General features: G+C 42.7%; 1 protein-coding gene across 1 annotated transcript in view; it reads left to right on the top strand.

Moving 5' to 3' along the window:
* Positions 1–25,273, top strand: part of GCFC2 (GC-rich sequence DNA-binding factor 2) — an 881,623-nt gene that overhangs the window by 622,631 nt on the left and 233,719 nt on the right. Inside the window, exon 11 of the mRNA XM_044062700.1 lies at positions 16,347–16,546. Coding sequence (XP_043918635.1) covers positions 16,347–16,546 — 200 coding nt within the window. The remainder of the gene's footprint in view (positions 1–16,346; positions 16,547–25,273) is intronic.

Here is a 25,273-nt window from a genome sequence, read left to right as displayed (position 1 = left end):
AGGGCCTCATAGAAACAGACAACTGGTGCCAGAGCTATGGCCTCAAGCTAAACGCCAAAAAGTGTATAGTCATCCCCTTTGGCAAAACAAAGTGCTCACAAATTACCACATAGGTGGTAATCCATTAAGTACAGAAGAAGTAATTAGGGACCTGGGGACCCAAGTTGATAGCAATCTCATTTGACAACCACGTGGCCAAAGTGGTTAGAAAAACATTTTAGCCCACCTAATCATGAAGGGATTCACATCTAGATCAGGGGAGGTCATTGTGCCTCTTTACTCATCCCTCAACAGGCCCATAATTGAGTACAATGCCTTTGGGATGTACCCTACCAGACACCTGCAGCAACTGTAAAGACCACAAAAGTACCTCACCAAGAGGATCAAAGGGCTCAAACAGATGCCATATGCTGCCCAGTTAAAGAAACTCCAGCTCTACTCAGTGGCATACCGCTTGCTCAGAGGCGATCTGTGCCTGACGATAAAGCCATGTCCAACCCAGAATTAATGGACATGCTGCACCTCAGAAAATCCAAATCCCACCGAGCCACGCCGAGAGACTTGAACCTCAGCACTGAAATAAATAGGACATGCTGGAGGGACAGATTCATAACCTAGAGGCTCCCTTCACTCTGGAATAAAATCCCAGTCCAGGTTAGGCAGAGTCCTCATTGACTCTCTTCAAGAGGAATCTTGATGAGTGGATGGAGATCGTAGGTTTACCCCGGGTATCACTTCTGTGTCACTGTTAGACAGAGGCACAGTATACTAACCTCGAAAAAGGGCATAGCAAAATTAATTTAAAATGGGTGGCGAAAGCCAAACACACTCTGGCTAGGCTTATAAATGCCCTAGGGCAGATAGCCTAGTATGAACCTATGAACCTATTATGACTTAGTTCTTCCTTAGGGCACTCACCCAGGGATGGTTTCCAGTATGTTTGGTCCCTGGGTCTTCTATGTGCGTATCCTGTGACCCTATTGATGATAAAGCAGCCCATTGCAGTGAGACTGTAATCCTCATTGCCCTCTTTTGGCCTTGCCAGGTGTGGTTTCTCCTTCCTTTGGCCTGTCTTGAGGTACCTTCCTTGGGTCCTGGATCCCATTCCAGATCTCATTTCTCACCCAGCAAGTCTGGATCTGGCCAGTCTTCGAATGCTCCATTTCCCGTGATTGTCAGGAATCCCAAACTTTCAGACAGAGTCATTCACACCTTAACTTTTTCCCAGTGCAGATCAACTCAAGGTGTACGCTAGTAAATAGAAGCATTTTGCCTTGCAAGTTCAGGGCTTGGATCATTTTTCAGCATGTTTGGAGGCTGTCTTAGACTTTCTGGCTGATTTGTTTAATTCTGGTTGTATTTACTCTCAAAGCTGCTGTATGCAGACGATGTGGCAGTACAGGCAGACTCTGATCTAGAACTTCAGCAAAGATAGGAGAATGGAATGCAAATCTAGGGCGCACATGGGATGAAACTACAGATAAGCATAGCAATGGCAGCGATTTAGAACCAGAAGAAGCTGAGAACAGAGATAGATGGGAAGGTAGTGGAACAGGTAAACAGCTCAAGTATCTGGGAGGTGGTTGAGGAGGTAGTCTGAATGAAGAGGCCGCTAGAATCAGAGGGGCTGCAGCTAACTGGCATAGAGTGGTTTGTGTAGTATATGACAGAAGAATGCCAAAGAAGCTGAAAAGTAAGGTGTACAAGACAGTGGTGCAATTAGTACTACTGTATGGTGGTGAAACCTGGGCAGTAAAGGCAGAACAGTTAGAAGAAGCTAGAGGTGATGGAAATGAAGTGCCTGAGAAAAGGTGGCAGGATGCACACTGCAGGACAGGTGAAAGAAATGAGGACATAAGAGCAGAAGCCAAAAGTAGCTCCAATTTTGCAGAAAAGATCAAAGAAAACAGATTACGATGGGTATGGGCATGTGTGAAAAGAAGAAGCAGAAGACAATCTGGTGAGGGAGATTTGGGACAAGACAGGAAGAAGGTATTAAGAGGAAGCGAAGGGCGTCCCAGCAAAGAAAGGTGGATGGATTGTGTGAAAGAAGATCCTGCGACGGTCAGGTATGAGTGTTGGAAGAAGGCTGGGGAGAGTGGCACTGGAGATCGAGAGAGTTTAAGCGACAGTTGTCTGATACCCGACCCCATGTAAATGGGAAAAGGGGATGTGATGATGATGATGATAATCAAGGCCAGGGGCACCTTCTTTTTAGCTGTGCAGTTTCTTAAGGATCACCAACCAATTACAAAAGTCCAGTCTCCATTTAGTTTGGTTCTTAGAGTGTATAGGTTGCCATTTTAACGCAGGTATCTCAGATTGCTTAAACTTTCAGAGTCCAGAATATTGAACCTTCAGATTCTGGCACATTTCTTGATTTCTTATAGAAAATCTCCAGCTTTTCATATTCTGGAGGCTCTCCAGTCTCATGGCAGCTGCCATTTGTTGGTCCCCCTGGTCAGGTTACTCTGATGGAAGAACATTGCAGTGGACTCTGGTGGTATAGTGGTCATATTTAACTGTACGCCTCAATGGATTTTCCAGCCCTCTGAGCAGTGTTTGTTGAGATCAGATCAACTGAGTGAAGTACGAGATCTCCCTTGGTGGAGGGAGACTGTTTGCTTTTCCCCTCCTTAGGCCATGTTCACTGGATGGATGGCCTTCTCTTCTGGAGTGGAGGTGCATTTTGAAGGGAGGACTGTTCATAGGACCTTGGTCTGCTACTGAGGCCAACCTGCACCTCAATGTCTTGGAGATGAGAGTGTGTTCTTCCTTGCATTACAGGCCCTTCAGGATGTTCTCCCCACTGGTGTGACTTCTGTCCGGGCAGACCAATATATCAGTGTTTTCCTTTTCTTTATCATTTTCTGCTGTGTGCAGTGTGCATTTCACTGGCCTTGTGTGGTTTTTCTTCAGGAACCCATTTTTTGCACTCTTTATTTGGAGACGCAATGAGGGTCTGGCAGTGGATAATTTATGTTCAATAGTTTCTGATTGCAGTGAACATCATCCTGAGGAAAAAGCATATGTTCGTGGTGGACAGTTTGAGCAGGAACATTCTCACATCACTTATGAATGGTCTCTGAATCTGAGTTGTTGCTCAGATTTTTCTTTTGCTAAGGGTTCTCTTGTGTTCTGACCTGTTCACTTCACTGTACAACATCAAGTGCAGTACCAAAGGTTCTTAGAATTTATAAACTCAAATGCTATGGAACAACTTGTTACCACTCCCACAAGTGGGAAAACATACATGGACCTGATCATCACCAACATGGGACTCTATGCTCCAGACCAGAAGTGTATCCTCACTGGTAAGATCAGACCATAAAAACTAATCTCACTGGATATTCCACATCCCGACGCCCACCCCCGCCCAGAAAACCACAGTGAAAAACTTCTCTAAAGCAAATTTCACACTCCTCAAAACCGAGGTGGAATCCTTCAAAGCCCCCGGGCCTGTGGAAAATACGGCCCAGACTGCAGAATCCTTTATAAAGCGCAGATTCATGAAGTTACCTTCAGGAATGCATGGATCATCACAATCCCAAATAAAACCAAGACCAAATCCTCCAAAAGGCAGACGCGTCCTGTCTGTGGTGGACCCCAGCCATAAACAAACTATACAATAGAAGGAGGAAGCTACTACATGATAGAGCAAAACTCCCAAAAAGGGAAGGCATCTCTGGATCAGTATTAGCTTAAAAAACTACCAGGCACTCATAAAATCGTTTAAGCATGACCAGCTTCGAGAGAAAAAAATTGCATTATGACACTAAGGATAATCATAAGAGCTTTCTTTAGTTATGTTAGGAACCTGGGTGGAAATTCCCAGATATGCTCTATAGAAGTAGTCCCAAATGACAAAATACACCAAACCCACAGACATTGCCAACATCCTAGCTGACAGGTTCAAGCGCAAACTCCCCACCAAAAGGACAAAATATCTATCCCAGCACTAGCGCTGCCCCCCTGACATCTCAGATGCTCAAGTAAGAGCTGCCCTCTCCAAAGCAAAAACTTTACAGCATCAATGGGACAGGCAGATTTTAAACCGGGCTGCGTCCTACATGAACTCCAAGAAGAGCTAAGTGACCCTAAACATAAAAACTACTGTTCAATCTCAGCCTTACTACAGGATATGTACCCAAAGAGTGAGCGTGACAGCAACAGTGGTCCCTCTCCACAAGAGGTGGTGCCTCAACGGATCCTGGAAACTATTTGCCCCATAAGCCTGACTAGCTTGGTCTGCAAAGCTATGGAAAGGATCATCATGGAACCTCATAAATAAAAATATTGGGGACCTACAGACACTGGATCCTACCCAGTTCGGCTTTGTTAAGGGCAGATCCTACCTCTTAAACCTGGTCAATTTCTTTTGAAACAGTCACCAAGGCCATTGACCGAGGGAAGGTGGTCCACACAGCCTACCTGGACCCTGCGCTTCAGTGCCTTCTCACACAATACCCCACTTGGGCATTATAGATAAGCTCACCAGCTTAAATATAAACCCCTATGTCACTAGATGGGTTGCAAACTGGCTCAAGGGACAGAACCCACATGGTTAGAATTGCTGGAGCCATGTCAGACTCCAAACCAGTTAAAGTGGCATCCCACAAAGCTCAGTCCTGGGACCTCTCTTGTTCGGTATATATTTCTCGGAGTGGCAGGCCAACACGGAAGGACTGCTGGCTGACTGACCAAGTTCGCAGACATGACTGCAAACTGGGCGCCTACATCGACTCTCCAGCCGACACAAGCATCCTCCAAAAGGGCCTCATAGGAAACAGACAACTGGGTGCCAGAGCTATGGCTCTCAAGCTAAACGCAAAAGTGTATAGTCATCCCCTTTGGCAAAAACAAAGTGCTCTACAAATTACCACATAGGTGGTAATCCATTAAGTACAGAAGAAGTAATTAGGGACACTGGGGACCCAAGTTGATAGCAATCTCTCATTTGACAACCTACGTGGCCAAAGTGGTTAGAAAACATTTTATATAGCCCACCTTACATCATGAAGAAGGATCTTCACATCTAGATCAGGGAGGTCATTGTGCCTCTTACCTCATCCCTCAAACAGGCCCATAATTGAGTACAATGCCCCTTTTGGGATGTACCCTACCCACAGACACCTGCAGCAACTGGAAGACCCCAAAAGTACTCCTCACCAAGAGGATCAAAGGGCTCAAACAGATGCCATATGCTTGCCCAGTTAAAGAAACTCCAGCTCTACCTCAGTGGCATAAACGCTTGCTCAGAGGCGATCTGTGCCTGACGTATAAAGCCAGTCCAACCCAGAATTAATGGACATGCTGCACCTCAGAAAATCCAAATCCCACCGAGCCACGCCGAGAGACTTGAACCTCAGCACTGAAATAAATAGGACATGCTGGAGGACAGATTCTACACTAACCTAGAGGCTCCTCTCACTCTGGAATAAAATCCCAGTCCAGGTTGCACAGCAGAGTCCCATTGACTCTCTTCAAGAGGAATCTTGATGAGTGGATGGGAGATCAGTAAGGTTTACTTCCCGGGTATCACTTCTGTGTCACTGTTAGACAGATATCATGGCACAGTATACTAACCCTTTCTAAAAAAAGGGCATAGCAAAAAATTAATTTTAAAATGGGTATGAAATAAACACAATTTCCTGGCTAGGCTTATAAATGCCCTAGGGCAGATAGCCTAGTATGAACCTATGAACCTGGTTATGACTTAGTTCTTCCTTAGGGCACTCAAAATTTCAGGATGGTTTCATGTTTGGTCCCTGGGATTGGTTCTATGCGTATCCCAGACCCTATTGATGATAAAGCAGCCCATTGCAGTGAGAGACTGTAATCCCCTATTGCCCTTTGGCCTTGCCAGTGTGGTTTCTCCTCTCGGCCTGTCTTGAGGTACCTTCCTGGGGTCCTGGATCCCATTCCGATCTCATTTCTCACCCAGCAAGTCTGATCTGGCCAGTCTCTAATGCTCCATTTCCGTGATTGTCAGGAATCCCAAACTTTCAGACAGAGCTGACGACACCTTAACTTTTCCCTTTCTGTGCAGATCAACTCAAGGTGCACGCTAGTAAACCAGAAGCATTTGCCACCTTGCAAGTTCAGGGCTTGGATCATTTTTTCAGCATGTTTGGAGGCTGTCTTAGAGCTATGGCTGATTTGTTTAATTCTGGTTGTATTTACTCTACAGTTAAAGGTAGATATCAAATTTCCATTGATAGGGATAATGTGCTATTATAGTTGCCCTTAGATCTCTTTAAGAGCTTTTTGAAGCGTGAAACCTTTACTTTTAAGTCTTTCTGTCCAAGACCCTGTTCCACCTTGGAACTTGCCTTTTTATGCTCCTAGGTCATGTATGCACCTCCTTTGAGCCCTCTGCTACTAAGTTGAATTGGAAGATTGCTGTCTTGGAAAACTCTGTTCTCATGGTGGCCATTGCTTCTGCCAAATGTGTGTCAGAACTGCAGGTCCTCTCTTGCTGTCCCTCCTTATTTTGTCTTTCATCGAGACAGAGTGTCCCTTTGCCAGATCTTTTCCTTTCTGTTTAAGATGGTGTCAGAGAATAATTTGAACCAGTCCATTCATCTGCCAGTCCTTTTTCCTGATTTTTCATAGGGGTGAATATGTGCTGCATTGATGTCCATCGGCAGTTGAGGTTCCTGTTTGGATAGGAAAGGATGAAGTCCTTTAGAAAGTCTAATCATTTGTTTGTTCTCATTCTGCAAGTCTTGATTGGGTTACTCTGTTCAAATGGCTTTCTGATTATATTTCTTTGCATATGGTCTAAAGGAAAGTCTTTGTGTCACATACCCAAAGGTCATTCTACCAAAGCTATGGCTGCTTCTACAGTTTTTCTCCAAAGCTGACATTTCTGCATCTACAGCCTGGGTGGGTCATCACACTAAATTGGATATCCATTCAAGGTCTATAACTTCATTTGGTTCCACTGTATTGTGCAATATCCTTCCATCAAACCACATTGGGGTGATGTTCATCGTGCATACAGCTGCAGTAATCACAGATGGGTTTTCAGCCGTCAGGCGGTCCCTTGGTCGGCCTTTAATTCAAAGTCTTGGTCCGCCGTCGGTGGTCACGTCGCATACTTCTTCAATGACGTCTGTGAAGGCCAGAGTATATAAGACACAGCAGCGACGCCATGTGTTCTTCTAGTCTTTTTTTGCGTAGCTGCCATGTGCCCGAGCAGAAGCAGTTCAGCAAGTGCCGCGGTCGGCCAGCTCCTGAATTCGCGAAAATATTTGGAACCGAAGTCTTCCACACAAAGCTAAAGTACCCGTGGCTAGAAACTTTTTCTTGCCTCAGACCGATGTCAGAAAAAGTTAATAATTGTATTTCTTGTAGAGGAAGCAAATAACGCATAAGATTTCCATCTCCCTGTGCATACCTTGTTTATGATGCCCAGACCACGACGCCTCGGGCTGCTCGCTTTTCGCTACGCCTACCTTTAATAAACGCACCATCCTCAGCCGGCCGGGCGGAGGTTCGCCTCAACACTCTTTTTCTAGTAAAGCTTTTGACTATAAAATGTCGTCGGACACTCCGACTACCGCTTTATCCAAAAAACGCATAGGAAAAGGACCGACACACGACGAGACTCGGCTGGGTCTCCAATCGACACCTGCGCTTGAAACAGGCTACACGTGGTCCGGGTTCTCAGCAAAAGATGCCTTTGCAGACCCTGACTACCGACGACCTCCTTTGGCGGTGTCTTCTTGTACCCGACCGAAGACGCTGGGTCATCGGCCCTTTCACGATCTAGCAACCAAGCCCTGGCTTATGTCGAACCTACTAATGTGGACCCAGATCCACCTCCACCCATGGTGTATTTAGGCTGTCATCTTCCCTTTTTCTATTAAGGCCTCACTAAATCCAAAGTGCTGCCAGGCCTCCTCACCCCTCCCTAGGCCTGCTGCTCATGCCGCCCATCTCCTGGACCCATGCCTAAGAAACAGATGCTTAAAATGGCTGAGGGACGGGAATAACTCCTTATCAGAGGTTCCCAGCCCCCCCCCTGACAAGAGACCCAGAGTGGAGGAAGAATCCCTCTTCAGATCAGGGATCCATTTTATCAGAACATTCTGATGCAGGGAGGAACACTCTTACTCTCCTTTTTGAGGATTCGGATGCAGAACAGTCCATTCCTTCTGCTTATCCCCCAGAGATTTTTCTTTGGGGAAACCTTGCACACCTTGAAGGAACATTTCCATTGGGGAAGGTCAGAGACTTTCAGATTCCAAGAAAAGACTTAGGGAATTCTTTGGTTACCTCAGCATAGACCCTCTGGCTATACCCCCCTGTTTTGGAGGTACTGAGATGATGTATATCTGGAAGGAGCTTGTCTTAATCCTGATTCTCTGCACTCCTGCACCCAGTAAAGCCTGGATAGATACAGAGTACCCAGTTACCCAATCAAAAGGTAACACCCTAAAAAATTTAAAGCCCTAAGGAAAAGGTCACTGCCAAGATCCATCTCGAAAGGACATCCTGGGGGAAAAAAATTCCATACTGCCATTGTAACCTACCTGAAAGTGAGAATTGACCACTTGCATGTCCATGGGCTGATGCAGGTCCCCCGGCCTATATCTTCCCTGGGGTCTCCAGGGAGGGAAGTGTCCAGTAAAAGGTGGTTTAAGAGGCAGCATCTGGACTTGCCTGAGGAGTCCCTCACAGTGGGGATATTGACCTCGAAGAAGGAGACGGGTCCCCCAATCCTCCCATGAAGACGCCTCTTTTGGCAATATTTTGGAGCTGCTTCACCAGCACTTGGTGGACTGCCAAAGTCCCTTCTCTAGAGAAGTCAGTGGTTTTGGAGGCTTTCAGGGTGGGCCCATCCATGTTCTGGATGGTTCCCACTCTGGATGCATTTATTGATCCGGTATCCTGGAGGGTGTGGAAGGAGCCTGATACAGCTACCTCACTGGAACTGATTCCCAAAATCACCCCCTCCCATGAAAGTCCAGCAACACTGGAATAAGGGTCCTGCCATGGATGGACTTTTTGGAAGAGATTTTCTTGGTCCATCTTCCGAATAGAGTCTCAGGCATTGGACTGCATAAGGAATCACACCTACACCTCCGTCACATTCACACTGAGGACATTAAATTATTTAGCTCATTTGACCAGGCTTCAGTGGGACATTGTGTCAGATGTCTCAAGACTAGTAAAGACACAGCAGACTTTAGACCTCAGAAGATTCTCTAGGCTTAGTTATCTACCCCCAAATCCATCTCTAATGTGCCTATGCATCTGCTTTCCAATGCAGCTGATGGCACGTCCCTTGTGGCTGGCACCAGCATTGCTATGTGTCACCATACTTGGATGAAATTGTGTGATTTTGAGGACTGCTTTAACATGTCCTTTGTTAACACTCCATTTAATGGCTCATCTATTTTTGGGACAAAAGTTGAACGACACTTTGACCAGGTGTAGCAAGATGGAAAGACGCTCTCTGCCATTGAGGTTAGTTTTTCTACCCCTCAACAAACCTTTTCTCATAACCAGAAGAGGAGGAAGTTTCTCTCTTATGAAACCATAGCAGCCCTTTCAAGAGGCTCCTTTTGAGGATTCTCCATCACAGCAGAGGGGGGCAACCAAAACGGATGCTGTGTTCACGGCAGGGGGTGATCTGCAGAACCAGGGCTTCCATGAAGGGTTCTCTGGGAGGTCTTTTAAGCAGTCCTGAAGGTTTGCCTGACTGTCCTGGATGTATTTGGGGATTGCTTGGCTAGACACCCGAAAGTTTGGGAGGCCATCACTTTGGATGCATGGGTGTTGAGTCACATCCAGAGGCTATTCATTTCCATTTTTACAACTCCCCAGTAAACCTCCCAAATGACTTTCAGATATTCCACCCTATCAGAGAAAAGCAGCAGCCATCAAAATTCAGAAGCTGCTGGCAAGTCAAGTCATCCAAGATTTCCCACCAGACCAACTATGATTTGAGGTCTTCTCAGGGTTCTTTTTTGTTCCAAAAAAGAACAAGGACCTTAGACTAATCCTGGATTTGAGCAAGTTGAATCAGTTTGTGAAGCATTCCAAGTTCCAAATGTCATAGTGCAATCCATTTTACCTCTGTTGAGGAAGGATGATTGGATGTGCTTGACTGATCTCAAGGACACCAACCATCGTATAAAAATTGTGAGACAGTCCAGGAGATTTCACCACTTCTGGCTCGGGGCTGATTATTACCAGTTCAGAGGATTTCCATTTGGTCTCACCCTGCCCTCTGGGTATTCACCAAGTGTATGGCAGTATTAGCAGCTTTGCTGAGGTTGCAGAAATTCTGGGTCATTTCCTACCTGCATGATTGTCTCCTAACTATCCCCATTAGAGCAGACCTAATCAAGGCCAGGGGCACCTTATTTTAGCTGTGCAGTTTCTTAAGGATCACAACCAATTACCAAAAGTCCAGTCTCCATTTAGTTTGGTTCTTAGAGTGTATAGGTTGCCATTTGAACGCAGTATCTCAGATCGCTAAACTTTCAGAGACCAGAATATTGAACCTTCAGATTCTGGCACATTTCTTGATTTCTTATAGAAAATCTCCGGCTTTTCTTATTCTGAGGCTCTCCAGTCTCATGGCAGCTGCCATTTGTTTGGACCCCCTCGTCAGGTATTACATGAAGACATTGCAGTGGACTCTGGTGGTATAGTGGTCATATTTAACATGTTCGATGGATTTTCCAGTTCCTCTGAGCAGTGTTTGTTGAGATCAGATCAAGTGGTGGTCGCAGTCTCCCTTGGTGGAGGGAGACTGTTTGCTTTTCCCCCTCCTTAGCCATGATCCTGATGGATGCCTCTCTTCTGGAGTGGAGGTGCATTTTGAAGGAAGGACTGTCCATAGGACCTGGTCTGCTACTGAGGCCAAACTGCACCTCAATGTCTTGGAGATGAGAGTGGTCTTCCTTGCATTACAGGCCCTTCAGGATGTTCTCCCCACTGGTGTGACTTCTGTCCAGACAGACAATATATCAGTGTTTTCTTTCTTTATCTTTTCTGCTGTGTGCAGTGTGCATTTCACTGGCCTTGTGGTTTTCTTCAGGAACCCATTTTTGCACTCTTTGTTGGGACGCAATGAGGGTCTGGCAGTGGATAATTTATGTTCAACAGTTTCTGATTGCAGTGAACATCCTGAGAAAAAGCATAATTGTGGTGGACAGTTTGAGCAGGAACATTCTCTGTCCTTATGAATGGTCTCTGAATCTGAGTTGCTGCTCAGATTTTTCTGTGCTGGGGTACTCTGTGTTCTGACCTGTTCACTTCACTGTACAACATCAAGTGCAGTACCTATTATGACTTAGTTCTTCCTTAGGGCACTCACCCAGGGATGGTTTCCAGTATGCTTGGTCCCTGGGTCTTCTATGTGCGTATCCTGTGATCCTATTGATGATAAAGCAGCCCATTGCAGTGAGACTGTAATCCTCATTGCCCTCTTTTGGCCTTGCCAGGTGTGGTTTCTCCTTCCTTTGGCCTATCTTGAGGTACTTTCCTTGGGTCCTGGATCCCATTCCAGATCTCATTTCTCACCCAGCAAGTCTGGATCTGGCCACTCTTCGAATGCTCCATTTCCCATGATTGCCAGGAATCCCAAGCTTTCAGACAGAGTCATTCACACCTTAACTTTTTCTCAGTGCAGATCAATTCAAGGTGTACGCTAGTAAATAGAAGCATTTTGTCTTGCAAGCTCAGGGCTTGGATCATTTTTCAGCACCTTTGGAAGCTGTCTTAGACTTTCTGGCTGATTTGTTTAATTCTGGTTGTACTTACTCTACAGTTAAGGTATATCATATTTCCACATTGATAGGGATAATGTGCTATTGGTTGCCCTTAATATCTCAAAGGCTTTTTTTAAAGGAACCCTTTTACTTTGTCTTTCTGTCCAAGACCCTGTTCCACCTTGGAACTTGCCTTTTATGCTCTAGGTCATGTATGCACCTCCTTTTGAGCCCTCTGCTACTGTTGAATTGAAATTGCTGTCTTGGAAAACTCTGTTCATGGTGGCCATTGCTTCTGCCAAATGTGTGTCAGAACTGCAGGTCCTCTCTGCTGTCCCTCCTTATTTTGTCTTTCATCGAGACAGTGTGTCCCTTTGACAGATCTTTCCTTTCTGCCTAAGATGGTGTCAGAGAGTAATTTGAACCAGTCCATTCATCTGCCAGTCCTTTTTCCTGATTTTTCATAGGGGTGAATATGTGTTGCATTGATGTCCATCGGCAGTTGAGGTTCTGTTTGGATAGGATGAAGTCCTTTAGAAAGTCTAATCATTTGTTTGTCTCATTCTGCAAGTCTTGATTGGGTTACTCTGTTCAAATGGCTTTCTGATTATATTTCTTTGCATATGGTCTAAAGGAAAGCCTTTGTGTCACAAACCCAAAGGTCATTCTACCAACGCTATGGCTGCTTCTACAGTTTTTCTCCAAAGCTGACATTTCTGCATCTGCAGCCTGGGTGGGTCATCACACTAAATTGGATATCCATTCAAGGTCTAGAACTTCATTTGGTTCCACTGTATTGTGCAATATCCTTCCATCAAACCACACTGGGGTGTTTTGTGGCTGGGGACTCTAAGCCAAGATAGGAAAGACAACATCGGACATGACATTTATGTACTTAATATAAGGATAGATCCGTGTTGTCTGTTTCACACACACACACACACACACACACACACACACACACACACACACACACACACACACACACACACACACACCTGCCTGCACCTTCTGGGTTATGCTTTCATTCCAGATATGACCGAGCCAGGAAAACTGCTTCCCTCTTTTCTTGTGGTCTTTAGCTTTTTGTCTTTTCTCCCTTTGGGGATTAGGTTTGAATGTCTAAATAGAAAGAGGAGGCAAATTAGATCTGAGGTAGCTCTAGTGGAGTGGGGAGTTATGGGTAGAGGAGGTGGAGCTTGTCAAGCTGAAGTCTTGGATGTTGGCTGGCATCAGATCTGTGGTGGATCTGATAGCCAACAGGTTGAACCAGATGGAAGCAGACCATGTGCACCTATTGTACAACTTTTGTTTCTTCATTCTTATGGAATTGGCTAAGGGCAATTACCACAAGCTTCCTCACAAACTGGACTTATTCGCACAAGACATGAGGAGTTTGATACACCCCAATCTCAACCATCTTCAACTAACTGCTTGGATGATTCAGTTCTAACTCCCTTTAGACACCTCTTTCAAGAGGCCATACAGCAGGCACTAATGGAAGCAAGAAAACATGCTATTAGAAAATCTTACATTAGCAAGTGGTGCCTAGCCAGTAACCAAGGCTCTTTCATGGAAATTGTACCACTGGTGCTCACATACTTTTGTGAGTTAATATCCTCTGGCCTTCTTATTCCTCCATTAAGGTACATCTTGCAGCCATTTCAGAATGTCTGCCTATGGATCCCCCAGTTTCTTCTTTGCTTTTATTGACACAGTTTGTTAACGGAGTTTTAAACCCAAGATCTCCTCATAAACAAGTTGCTCCTTCCTGGGATCTTAACTTTGTGCTGGAAAAGTTAACCATGTTTCCATCTGAAGCTACTAAGCAAGCAGACTTAAGGTTCATTACACAGAAAACTGTTCTTCTCATTGCTCTAACATTCTGCTACAGGAGTATCAGAGTAGCAAGCTCTCATGGTGGGTGAACCCTATTTGGTCTTCCGTAGAGATAGGGTCTTGGTAAGAACAAATCTCTTACTGATGCACAAGACTGCTTCAGAGTTTACTTTGAATCAAGCCATCAATTTCCCAGTGTTCTGTCTGGGTCCCCAGAAGCAGGGGGGGAAGGATTATACATACTCTGGACATGCAGAGGCAACTCGGATATGATCTTGATAGAACTCTTGTCCTTTAGAAAAGCTGACAACTATTTGTTTCTTATGTTGAGGCAAAGAAGGGACAACTTGTGTCAAAACAGTCTATTTTGAGATGGTCCTCATGTCTTGTGCGAATAAGTCCAATTTGTGAGGAAGTTTGTGGTAATATTTGTTTCTTATGTTGAGGCAAAGAAAGGACAACCTGCGTCAAAGCAGACTGTTTTGAGATGGTCATCCTTGGCTATTACCTTTTCTTATTCCCACCTTGGTAAATTAGTCCCAGGCAGAGTTAAGGCTTGATTCTAGTAGAGCTTTGGTTTCTTCAGAAGCATATTAGAAAATGGTAGAATCTAGAAGTATTCTAGAGGCAACGACATTGTCCTCTTTACATAACTTTACAAAGCATTTCAAATGGTACTGTTGTACTGACCTAGGGCAGGCTTTGCTAGGGACATTCTCCAAGGGCTTCTGGATCTATATTTTCCTTCCTACCAGGTCGGATAGGCCTTAGTAATCAACTTAAAATCTTCTGCAACAGTTGGAATGCTGAATATCGTTTAGTTTGTAAGTTACACTTGCTCATAACATTAGATGTTTGAATTCCTCACTCCTGCAGTAACCGCACCCACCCTCCATCCCCCTATGTTTGTATATTGTTATTTGCTGGGATTTAAATTATTTGTTATTATATATTTTAGTGATTCAGGATGAGTATTCTCTTCCTTAACTTTTTGGCAAGAAAGTCCTGAAGAAATAATTACTCTGACTGCTGAATCCCATCACAGGGCTGTCCAGTCATCAATCAGAATAAAGGTGTGTAAGGTAGCCAGAACGTTTGGTAGCTGTCCTGTTGTGTCTTGGACAGGACACAACCCTATGTAGCCAAAAGGCTACAGCAGCAGTGAGGAATCTGAACATCTACTGTCATAAGTAAATACAAGTTGCACAACTGTACGTTGTTCAAGTTTCCTAAGCAAGACAGCATGATCAGCTGAACTGGCCATTATTTTGCTTACATTTATGTTATCAGCATATATACAGTAAAAGACAACAAAGACAATATTGTTATCTACGTCAGATAGAAGCTGGACAGATAAGGTCCCAGCATTGAATCTTGCCCGTGGCCCATTATTGCTTCTCTTGAACCATCACATTCAACCTGCCATGGTCTGTTATTTTGCTATCCAATTTCAACAGTTTTTTTTGTTGATGTAATGTATCAGCCTGTCAGAAACAGAAAACAGAGGTAATCCAGAGGGCTGGAGTGAAGTCTGGTATCCTACCAGTGACCCAGAGGGTGACAGGATTGACAAGAAACAGAAGTATAAAGAATAAGTCCAGATAAAATTGCTTTAGGTAGCAGATCTAGGAAACTATCTCAGATACCCTCCCTGTGGGAGGAATAAAAGACACCTTGTTGAAGCTTCCATTAGTTTATTCAGTTAGGTAGGTCCACATTCCCTAATACACCCCCCCCCCCATTGAAGAGAGAGGAGAACTGATGGCTGGTCCTCAAATGCATGGCTTGTGATGGCACTTAAGGATGCAGAAGAGGGAATACTTAACCGGACATGATGTCACAGGCATCATTAACTGTAATACTAGTCTGCCCAGGCCTCCTCAAGCCACCACTAGCCTGGTAGCCTGGTAGCTACTGGGGAGACACATTCCAACTATACTTGGTATGCTTCAACTGCCAGCAGAAACCCCAGTCCTTCCTTGTAATAGTGGGTGTGCTGATGTGTAACCACAAAGTTGTTATAACCACTAACTCCCTCAAGTATGGCACCTTCTGCTCATCCAATGCCCAGGCCACTAATCAGCCTCACTTCAGCTGGGTAGTAGTCATTTTTTATCCCCTAAGCCACAAGACTGGACTGCAAAACCTCTTTTAACAGAAGAGTCTTGCATGAATGGTATTGAACTTTTGTAGCTTGTCATGATTTTCTTCCTCCATATTTCCCTTTTTACTGCTTGAGAATTTGCAGTCAGTTCAACATACTTTATAAGTTGCTTGGTCTTACTTTTGTTTGTATATTCACACTTATCTAGATTATCTCAGAAAAAAAAACCTTCTGAAGTGATTGCCTTATTTATCCACCCTACATTTGGCTGCTGTAAGGAATTTGTCTTAAGTAGTTTACTAGCCCACTGCTTTGGCTATGAAATTAAGATGCAGTAAACCTTGCTTGTTATTTTTTATTTCACCTGCTGAGAAGGAAGTCAGTTTGAGAGAAGTTCAGAACTATAGGCTGAGAGGAGTGAGCTTGCCGTCTTACATTTAGTGTTTACCTCAGGAAGAGGGTTGTCATTCGTTTGAGTGCCACTGCTGTGAAAACTGTCATCAAGAAATATGTTCCACATTGGTTTAACCCACTCCAAAGGTCCCTTTTCAAGATCTTTTGATATAATGAGTGTGCATATCTGAATTTTCTTTTATACAGTGAAGTATCATGGTAAAACAGAGCAACTAGAATAGGGCTGATTTTTTGTTGGTTTATTTTGTAATCCACAGAAACTATTTTGAGAGATGCTGAGAAAGTATTTGAAGATGTACATGAAGAATTTCATGGTGTTAATCGTATCCTGTTGAAGTTTGCACAGTGGCGTCAACAGTTCTTCGATTCTTATTCAGAAGCCTACATCAGTCTTTGCCTTCCCAAGCTTTTGAATCCCTTAATCAGACTGCAGCTGATAAAATGGAATCCTCTTGAGGTATGTTTAGTGTATGCAGAATTACATTTTATCGTGCCAGCTTAGAGACATTTAGTCTGATATAATGCAGAGAGAAATGTTTATATAATTTTTAACTGACTGCCGCTTTAAAATGCACATACTCGTTACTGTCTACTAAGTCTTATTAGATATGCCGTTGAAAAGGTGGTATACATACCTCCCAACTGTACTGAATTGCTCGGTTTTTACTGAGTTTTGGAGTCCAAATAATGGGGTGCCATGATTCCAAGTGGCACCCCTTCATTCCCAATTTTTTTTTAAAAAGAAAATTTTTTATTTCACACTTTCGGAGCTGGCGTCATCACGTGAGCGATGACGTCAACTCCGTCAGCCTGTTGGAATTGAGCTCAAGGGGGCACGCATGGAAAGACTGCTTTTGCTGAGCTGTTACGTTTTCGTTTTAAGGATACCTGTTAAGTCTTTGCTTTTGGAGCTGAACTGAACGATTGCTTGCTCAAGTAGTTTTCCTTAACTACTTGCTTTTGGAGCCGAATTATGTTTTCGCTCAGGTATTTTTTGCTTAACTGCTTGCTTTTGGAGCCGGCTCTGGTATTTATTTTGTAAACTGATGTTTGCTTTCCTGTGTGAACTGTTTTGCAAGGTTCCTGTGTGTGCGACTGCTTCTGTTGAGCCGTTAAGTTTTCATTTTGGAGCCGAACTGCTTTGCAAGGTTAAGTTTCTGTTTTCGAGCCGAACTGCTTTACAAGGTTAAGTTTCCATTTTATTTTGCTTTATTTGGAGCCGAATTGAATGACTGCTTTGCTGTTGAGAGTTTCCATTTTAGAGCCAAACTGCTTTACAAGGTTACGTTTCTGTTTTATTTTGCTTTTTTGGAACTGAACGAGCCTTGCTGTTAAGGATAACTGTGAACTAAAGCTGCTTTGCAAGGTTCCTGTGTGTGCATCTGCTGAGCCATTAAGTTTTCATTTTCAAGCCGAACTGCTTTGCAAGGTTAAGTTTCCGTTTTAGAGCCGAACTGCTTTGGAAGGTTAAGTTTCCGTTTTATTTTGCTTTTTTGGAACTGAGCAAGCTTTGCTGTTAAGGATACCTGTGAACTGAAGCTGCTCAAGCGTGTGTGTGTGTGTGTGTGTTACATGTGAATTGAAGCTGGTCAAGGGTGTGTGTGTTACCTGTGAACTGAAGCTGCTCAAGGGTGTGTGTCTGTGTGTGAAAATGCCCCCAACTGAGTACACCTGGTGGCTAGAGGTACGCAGGCTCAAACCCTGTACCTTGGTACAGGTAAAAAGAGCCTAAACTCCCTAGCCACCACCACTTGTGAATTTGTGCCTCATATTTTTGTTCTGTTTCTCATTAAATCTGTAGTTTTCAGGATTTTTGTGGCAAATCGCTGAAGGATTGAATTCACTAAAATTTGAATTTCAGACTTCATATTATTTTTGTTAACACAAAACCTTTTATTCTAGCAATTTTCTAAGTTTATAAGATCATTATTTGAAATTTGTCCCTATTTTGGGAGTGTATTCTCCCATTATTGCCTTTGTCCAGGTTTTTGTGCTAAGACGTTGAGAGCTATTGTGAGAAGTGAGAACTGAATTCTGTATTCTCCCATTATTGGCTTTGTCCAGGTTTTTTGTGCTAAGAGGTTGAGAGCTATGGTGAGAAGTGAGAACTGAATTCACTAAATGATGGCCATTTAAGTTTCAGTCTTCTTGTCTTTCTGGAAACTGCTGATTTGGCATAGTGGTATGTTGCTTTGACTGTAGTGCACAGGGTCCTGGGTTCAAGACTTTGCAGTGAAATGTATAGTGGTAACACATTTTATCCTAGCAACTTCCCAAAACTATACAAGCAATGTTTTAAAATGTGTCCCTGGTTTTTGTCCCCCCCCCCCACAAACTGAAATTGAAAATAAGTGAGAGAAGCTGTGCAAGATGCCTATGGCTTACACTACTGTCATTTTATTTATATATATATATATATATATATATATATATATATATATATATATATATATGTGTGTGTGTGTGTGTGTGTAAGTAGACTTTTATGATGGAAATGTTCTGAATTGGGCAGTTTTGTCATTATTGGTTCATGCATTTTGTTTCATTGCCTACTAGAAAAATGTTCAAACAATAATTTTTAAAATCCGCTCTAACTTAAGTCTAACAAGTGTGCTGTATTATACAAGGAATATAATTTAAAGCACGCATGTTTCTTGTTTTTTGTGCAAGCCAGGGGCCTATGATTTGAAAATAGCCCAAAGGTAATCTTTATCCACCACTGGCCAGATGCATTTTCTTTGGATGTGGTGTGGGTTTCAATGCTGTTTCAATGAATATGAGTTTCAAGGGCAGAGAAGTTTTATTTTCATTGTAAGACAGTATTGCTTTGTTTAACAGATATCTGTTAGTGTTTGTGCATTGTGCTATAAAATGTAATAATAAAATCCAAATAATCATTGTATACATAAAGCAGTGTGCACACATTAGTATTTATGGTAAATGTGGCGAAATAGCCAGGTAATGGGACATTGGAATGGCTGCAGGGGGACTCTGGTGCCATATTTTGGTTGACTGTTCTTCAGTTTGCATTTGAAAGTTGGTATCCCACAATTCCATTGGAGTGGGCGGGGTTACTTAATTATTTATGCAAATTTTACGTTGATCAGCCTACAGATTTGTACCTATTTTTCATGGGCCTTGTCCAGATTTTTGATGTTTCCAGGTTGAGAGGTATGGTGGTATAATATGTTGAAATTTTATCTGAATTATTTTAATGATTTTTCTGCAAAAGGAGACCATGAGTAGAAGTACTATGTCTTAAAGTTACTGAAAAAGTGCAGTAAATGGAACATCTGCCATAGTAAAAAATGTGTATCCATACAAACATTCATATGTGCAGGCATACATACACGTGTACACATATACACACACTACTCCAACTCCAATTCTGACTTTATTTAGGTGTGCTTTTTCCAAAACACCATATACAAATTAAGAGTAAACGTGGATTACAGAAATAGCTGCAAATATACTTAGGTGAAAGCAATTAGGCACCATATTCTACTCCCTCATAAGCAGTTTCACAGCAATACGTTTTTAACAGTTTATGAAAGCCAGCCAAGGGCAGACACTCAATGTGGTAGTAGCTACCAAAGGTGAGGAGACTGATAAGCAGAAGAATGGGCACGCAAAGTCTCAGAATGCACATGTGGAACCAACAGCAGCCCCTCAGTAGCTGAGCATAGAACCTTAGTTGTGGCATATGACACCACTATTTCAGGTGAGAAAGACCCAAGTTCTGCATGGATAAAAGCAGCAACACTAAAACCTTAAAGATAATTCTGAAATGAACCAACGGCCAGTGCAATCTTTGCAGAACAGGATTATTGCATTGCTAGTGCATAGTACCAGTAAGTGACCTGACGGAATTCTGCACCAACTGTATGTGGTCAGATTCAGCATTGTGAAGTTCTATGTAAAGCTTACGGCAGTAATCCAGCCACAATGAGACTAAGGTATGAACCACTACTAAGGGTTCAGCTTGACAAAAAAAAATTGTTCTGTCCTAGATTTGTTTCTTAAATGGAAACATGAAGATTTTACAAGGGCTGATACTTGGTCACTCACAGTCAGCCTTTGATCGCAGATAATTCCTAAATTTAAGTACCTTTCCAATAAATTCAGGCTTGTTTCCTTCATAGAAAATGTAATTTGGAAGAGAAGAGACACAGGAATATCCCTGAGTAACATGAATTGCCATAGCCTCTGATTCAGAGATGTTCAGTTTCAAACAGTTACTAGAGTGCCATAAATGTATGGCTTCAGAAAGGTTAGCTAAGGAGTACATAGTCACTATTTGAAGCTAAAGAAAGGAGAGAGGTATTTGGTTGTCATCTGCATAACTATCGTACGCATTTCCCTTTCTCTGTGGCCTTAAGATTCAATCTGGTTTAAGTCCTCAGAGAGTACCCCGGCCTTGCAAGACTACAATGCCTTCTACACTTTCAGACCACAAAACGAACATGTGAGAACCAAAGGAGGTAGTGTTTCCATCTATATTAAAGATAAATTCACCTCCAGTCTAGTTAGACTGGACAATTCCATGGAGTTACAACAAGTTCAGGTTATGGTGGGTAAGAATCATAGCCAGCTATAGATCCCATAGATGCACATAAAGCCTACTTGACCAAACTTGAGACAATCCAAATATTACCGAACACTCTGGTTATGGGGGATTTCAGTTCTCCCACCATCAACTGGGAACCCTACGCTAGCCCTGATTCAATAGCGCAAAAGGTTCCTTGACTTTGTTAACTCAGATGCCCTGGAAATTGTTCATACCCCTACAAGAGGAACAAACATACTAGATCTGGTCCTCATTAACATGTCAAACAGATGCACTGTTACAACTGTCGGACACTCATTAGTTAAATCCGACCACAAATCAGTCACCTTCAAGCTGGCACTAACACCAGACCAAGCAAAGGATGAAATCAGACTAAAAAACTTCACCAAGACAAACTATATCCTCCTAGGTGAAGGTATAAATGCATTCCAATCCCCACCTTCAGCTGGAAGTGGTAACTACACCAAAGCTTACACTAAATCCTGTGCAATCAATTGCATAAGTGTATAGACTCAGCTGTATCGGAAAGAATCAAAGCCACAGTCCCAAATAAAAACAAGTCGCAATGGTGGACATCCAGCATCAGCAAACTTTACATTAAATGTAAAAAATTGCTGTCTAAGAAAACAAAGGTGAGGCTCCAACAGTGGAAAAGCACCCTCCTCAGCCTCAACAGGCAAATAAGACAACTTCCAAATCTTCTAAGGGCTCCTTTGTGGAAAAGGTAGCAAGCACAGCCAAGGATAACCATAAGGTCTTTTACAGCTACGTATGTAGCCTAGAAGGTAAGACCCAAGCATGTGCAGAACTAGTGACTAACGATATCACACTCACTAACCCCACAGAGACAGCAAACTTGCTAGCGGATAGGTTTGGCGAAAATTTCACTCCCTTATCCCCTCCAAACGTATCACACACCTTCCCCCAAACTCCCCCCCCCCCATATCTGAAGAACAAGTCATCAAAGCCTTACCCAAGGCAAAAAACACAGCCTTTCTGGAACCAGACGACATCCCAGGCTGTCTTCTAAACAGACTAAAACATGAACTAGCATCACCATTAAGTACTCTTTTCAGTCATAGCCTAACCACAGGCTTTGTTCCTGTGGAATGGTGAACAGTAACAGTTATTCCACTCCACAAGGGTGACCTAGCAACAGACCTGGGGAATTACAGACCCATAAGCTTGACCTGCCTCTTCTGTAAGGCTATGGAATGTATCATTATGGACCTCATAAATAAAGAAATAGGTGACCTCCACACTCTGGATCCAGCCCAGTTTGGCTTCATCAAGGGCAGATCCTGACTGTTAAATCTGGTGGATTTCTTTGAAAATGTGACCAGGGCCATTGACGAGGGCAAATCTGTGCACAACAGCATACCTTGACTTGGCAAAAGCTTTCAACACAATCCCACTTCAGGCATTACCAATAAACTTAGCAAACCTAATGCAAACCCGTTTGTTGTAAGATGGGTTGCCACGTGGCTCACAAACCGGGCACACACGATCAAAGTGGGAGATTCCACATCAGCCAGCAGATCTATCACCAGCGGGATGCCACAGGGATTAGTGCTGGGCTCCCTGCTGTTTGGTATTTACTTCTCAGAAGTGCAGGTCAAAACTAAGTTGTTGTGGCTGACCAAGTTTGCGATCAACTGCAAACTGGGTGCAATTATTGAATCCCCAAATAATGTTGGTATACTCCAGGAGGGTCTTATACAGACCAATGACTGGTGTCTTAGTCATGATCTCAAACTGAATGCAAAGAAATGCGGCATCATTCCCTTCAGCGTAAACAATGTCCCTTCAAACTATCAAATCAACAACAATACCTTAAGTACCCTTGAGGTGGTAAGTGATCTTGGATCACAAGTTGACTGCGACCATAATTTCGACCACCATGTGTCTACTGTAGTAAGGAAGGCTTTCTATGTAGCACACTTGATTAGTAAAGGCATCGCCTCAAGAGCAAAGGAGGTTATAACCCCTCTGTACCCGGCACTAATCCGGACCATAATTGAGTGTTAACTCCCTGTTCAGCTTGTACTGTACAAAGCATCTGCAGCAGCTGGAGAGACTGAAATGGTTTTTAACAAAGAAGATCAAGGGACTCCAGCACATGACTTACACAAATCGACTAAAGTCCGTCACTATACTCTGTATCTTATAGATTTCTTATGGGAGGCTTATGCCTGGCTTACAGAGCAATCTCCGACCCAAATCTAATGAACTTGCTGTATATCCGTAAATCAAACAGAACTAGAGCTACCCATTCCAGGGGCCTAAATATGGCCTGCGACTTAGGACATGCTGGAGGGACAGATTTGTCTCCCACCAGTTTCCACGCCTTTGGAATAGACTGCCAGTTCATGTGAAATAGAGCACTTCTATGACACTGTTCAAGAGGAATCTGGACCAGTGGATGGATCAGTGTAAATTCTTGCCAGGGATAACACCCACAACCCTCCTGGACATGGGCAGTCATTACTCAATGCAATGTTGGGTACTGACTAGCATTTCTATGGTATTACATTCCGATGAAATGGCTAGGCTTGAAATGACCTCCGGGTAGATAGCCTAGTAATCTTCTATGATCCTGTGAACCATGAGTAACTCCAAAGTCCAATGAGTAAGATAATTTGATCTGACGTGGTCTTTTCTGGCTGACTGAACAGATGGCTTATTGGATCCAATTGTTGCTGACCTTAGTGCCTTTTTTCAAGTTCATGGATCCAGGACTTATGCTCATCCCTACCCATAACTCCTTCTTGTTCTGGGAATACCTCACATCCATACCTCTTAAATGTACAGATTTGTGCAGAATGTCCAGATTTTTTCCTCAAATATGTGGTCTGTTCCTCATAAAATCTGTGGTTTTCTGGCAAATCACCGAAGATTGAAATCACTAAGTAATGACCAAATAATGACATATATTTGAGTTTCAGGCTTTATGTCCTTCAGAAAATGTGTGCTACCACAAACCCTGTTGTTTTAGCAGCTTTCTAAGTTTATAAGAGCAATACTTAAAATCTGTCCTTATTTTTGGGTTTAGGCTGTGTCCACATTTCTTGACTTAAGAGGTTGAGAGATATGCTCACATCTCTTTTGCTTCCTGCTTGGTTAAGACACGATTGGGAGGGCTCAGTGCCTATCTAGTGAGATAAGTGTATTCTTCTTTTTCTCTAGCAGTTTGTGTTCTTTTTTGGGGATTTCCCTTAGATAGGTTTAATTAGACTGTATTTAAATTTTTTTTTTAAATTTAGATAGGAGTGAGTTTTTCCCGTTTGTTTACTGTAGGTATTGCTAATATGTTTGGCATTACTAGTCACTTTACTTGTATTGTTACTCCCTGGCTAGTTGCTTTTTTGTTGTAGTTGTTGCTGTTTTTTTGAATTTTGTCATGAGATCATGATTGACAAGGCCTTTGATTTTAAAAAATGTAGTACCTGTGGAAACAAGATACCCCAGAGGACCCTCATACCCTGTGTGTTTACGGTTTAGGGATTCATCATTTAGACATAGAATAGAATTTGTGTCATGAACCTCCTTTGGGGCCAAGGATCTTGATGACAGAAGAAACAAACTTGTCCTGAAAGGTCTTTTCTCTGCTCATGTAAGAGGGATCTTGCACAGCAAGTCCAGCATTTTACGTCAGCAAAACTGTTAGAAAATTAAAAGAAAGGATCTCAGAACATGTCCAGGACATTAAGAACAAAATGTTTGTCAGTTCCTTGTATATGCAGAGTACACAATGCAGGAATTTTAAAAAGTTCCTGTTTTTCATTATAGACAAAGTGAAGGTTGGTGGTGGGGGGTTGACCCTAATCTAGAAATAAAGATCAGAGAGGTTGAATGGCAAATATGATTAAATGCCCACAAAAGTCCAGGGATCAATCAGTTAAGCCCATTCTAAAGCGAAGAGCAACAGTGATATAACTAACAAGTATGCCACCTAGTGATAAAAATTGGATGTTACAACTTTTCAAGATGTATGCATATATTTTACTAGTGTTTTTATTACACTGTGGTAAAAAAGAAGTGCAGAGTCTGTGATGGTTTTTCATTAATCACCAGTTGGATAGTAAATTTTATGGATATACTGCAGTTAGATGAGATTGTTAAGAATGCATTTTTAGGGGGTGTTTTCTCAGGATATGATGTCATGCTGCATGGGAAATAAAAGATGAATGTTTGTTTTAACATGTTGACTCTGAAGAAGCTCTATAAGGGGTGAAAGTGCTTAGTTCACAAGTTTTTTATGTACTTTTATTTGTTTTTATTGTGAATAAGATGGTATCAATGCTTCATAGCTGAGCAGGTATTTGTTTTTCTTCATTTTGCAACGTTGTGGAAGTTTGGTGTCTTGGTTCATAATTTTATTTTATTTTATTTATTTATTTTATTGTATTGTATTTTGAACCAAAAGGAACATTTTTGGATTATTAAACTAAGGGTTTTATTTTCCTCTGGGTTAAGTGATGTACTTGGATTGGACAAAGGGGGGGTTGTCTAATTTTTTAGATATACATTATGTGATTGGATGGAGTGTGTCACTTTATTCAGACTTTGTTGTTTGCACTGAAGAAGGCTTTGGCCGAAACCGGTATATAGTTTTCT

Source organism: Protopterus annectens, chromosome 2.part1 (assembly GCF_019279795.1).
Source record: "Protopterus annectens isolate FY-2018-M chromosome 2.part1, PAN1.0, whole genome shotgun sequence".
Taxonomy (NCBI): Eukaryota; Metazoa; Chordata; order Ceratodontiformes; family Protopteridae; genus Protopterus; species Protopterus annectens.
The sequence above is the reverse complement of the archived record's forward strand: the minus strand, read 5'-3'. Positions and strand labels throughout refer to the sequence as shown.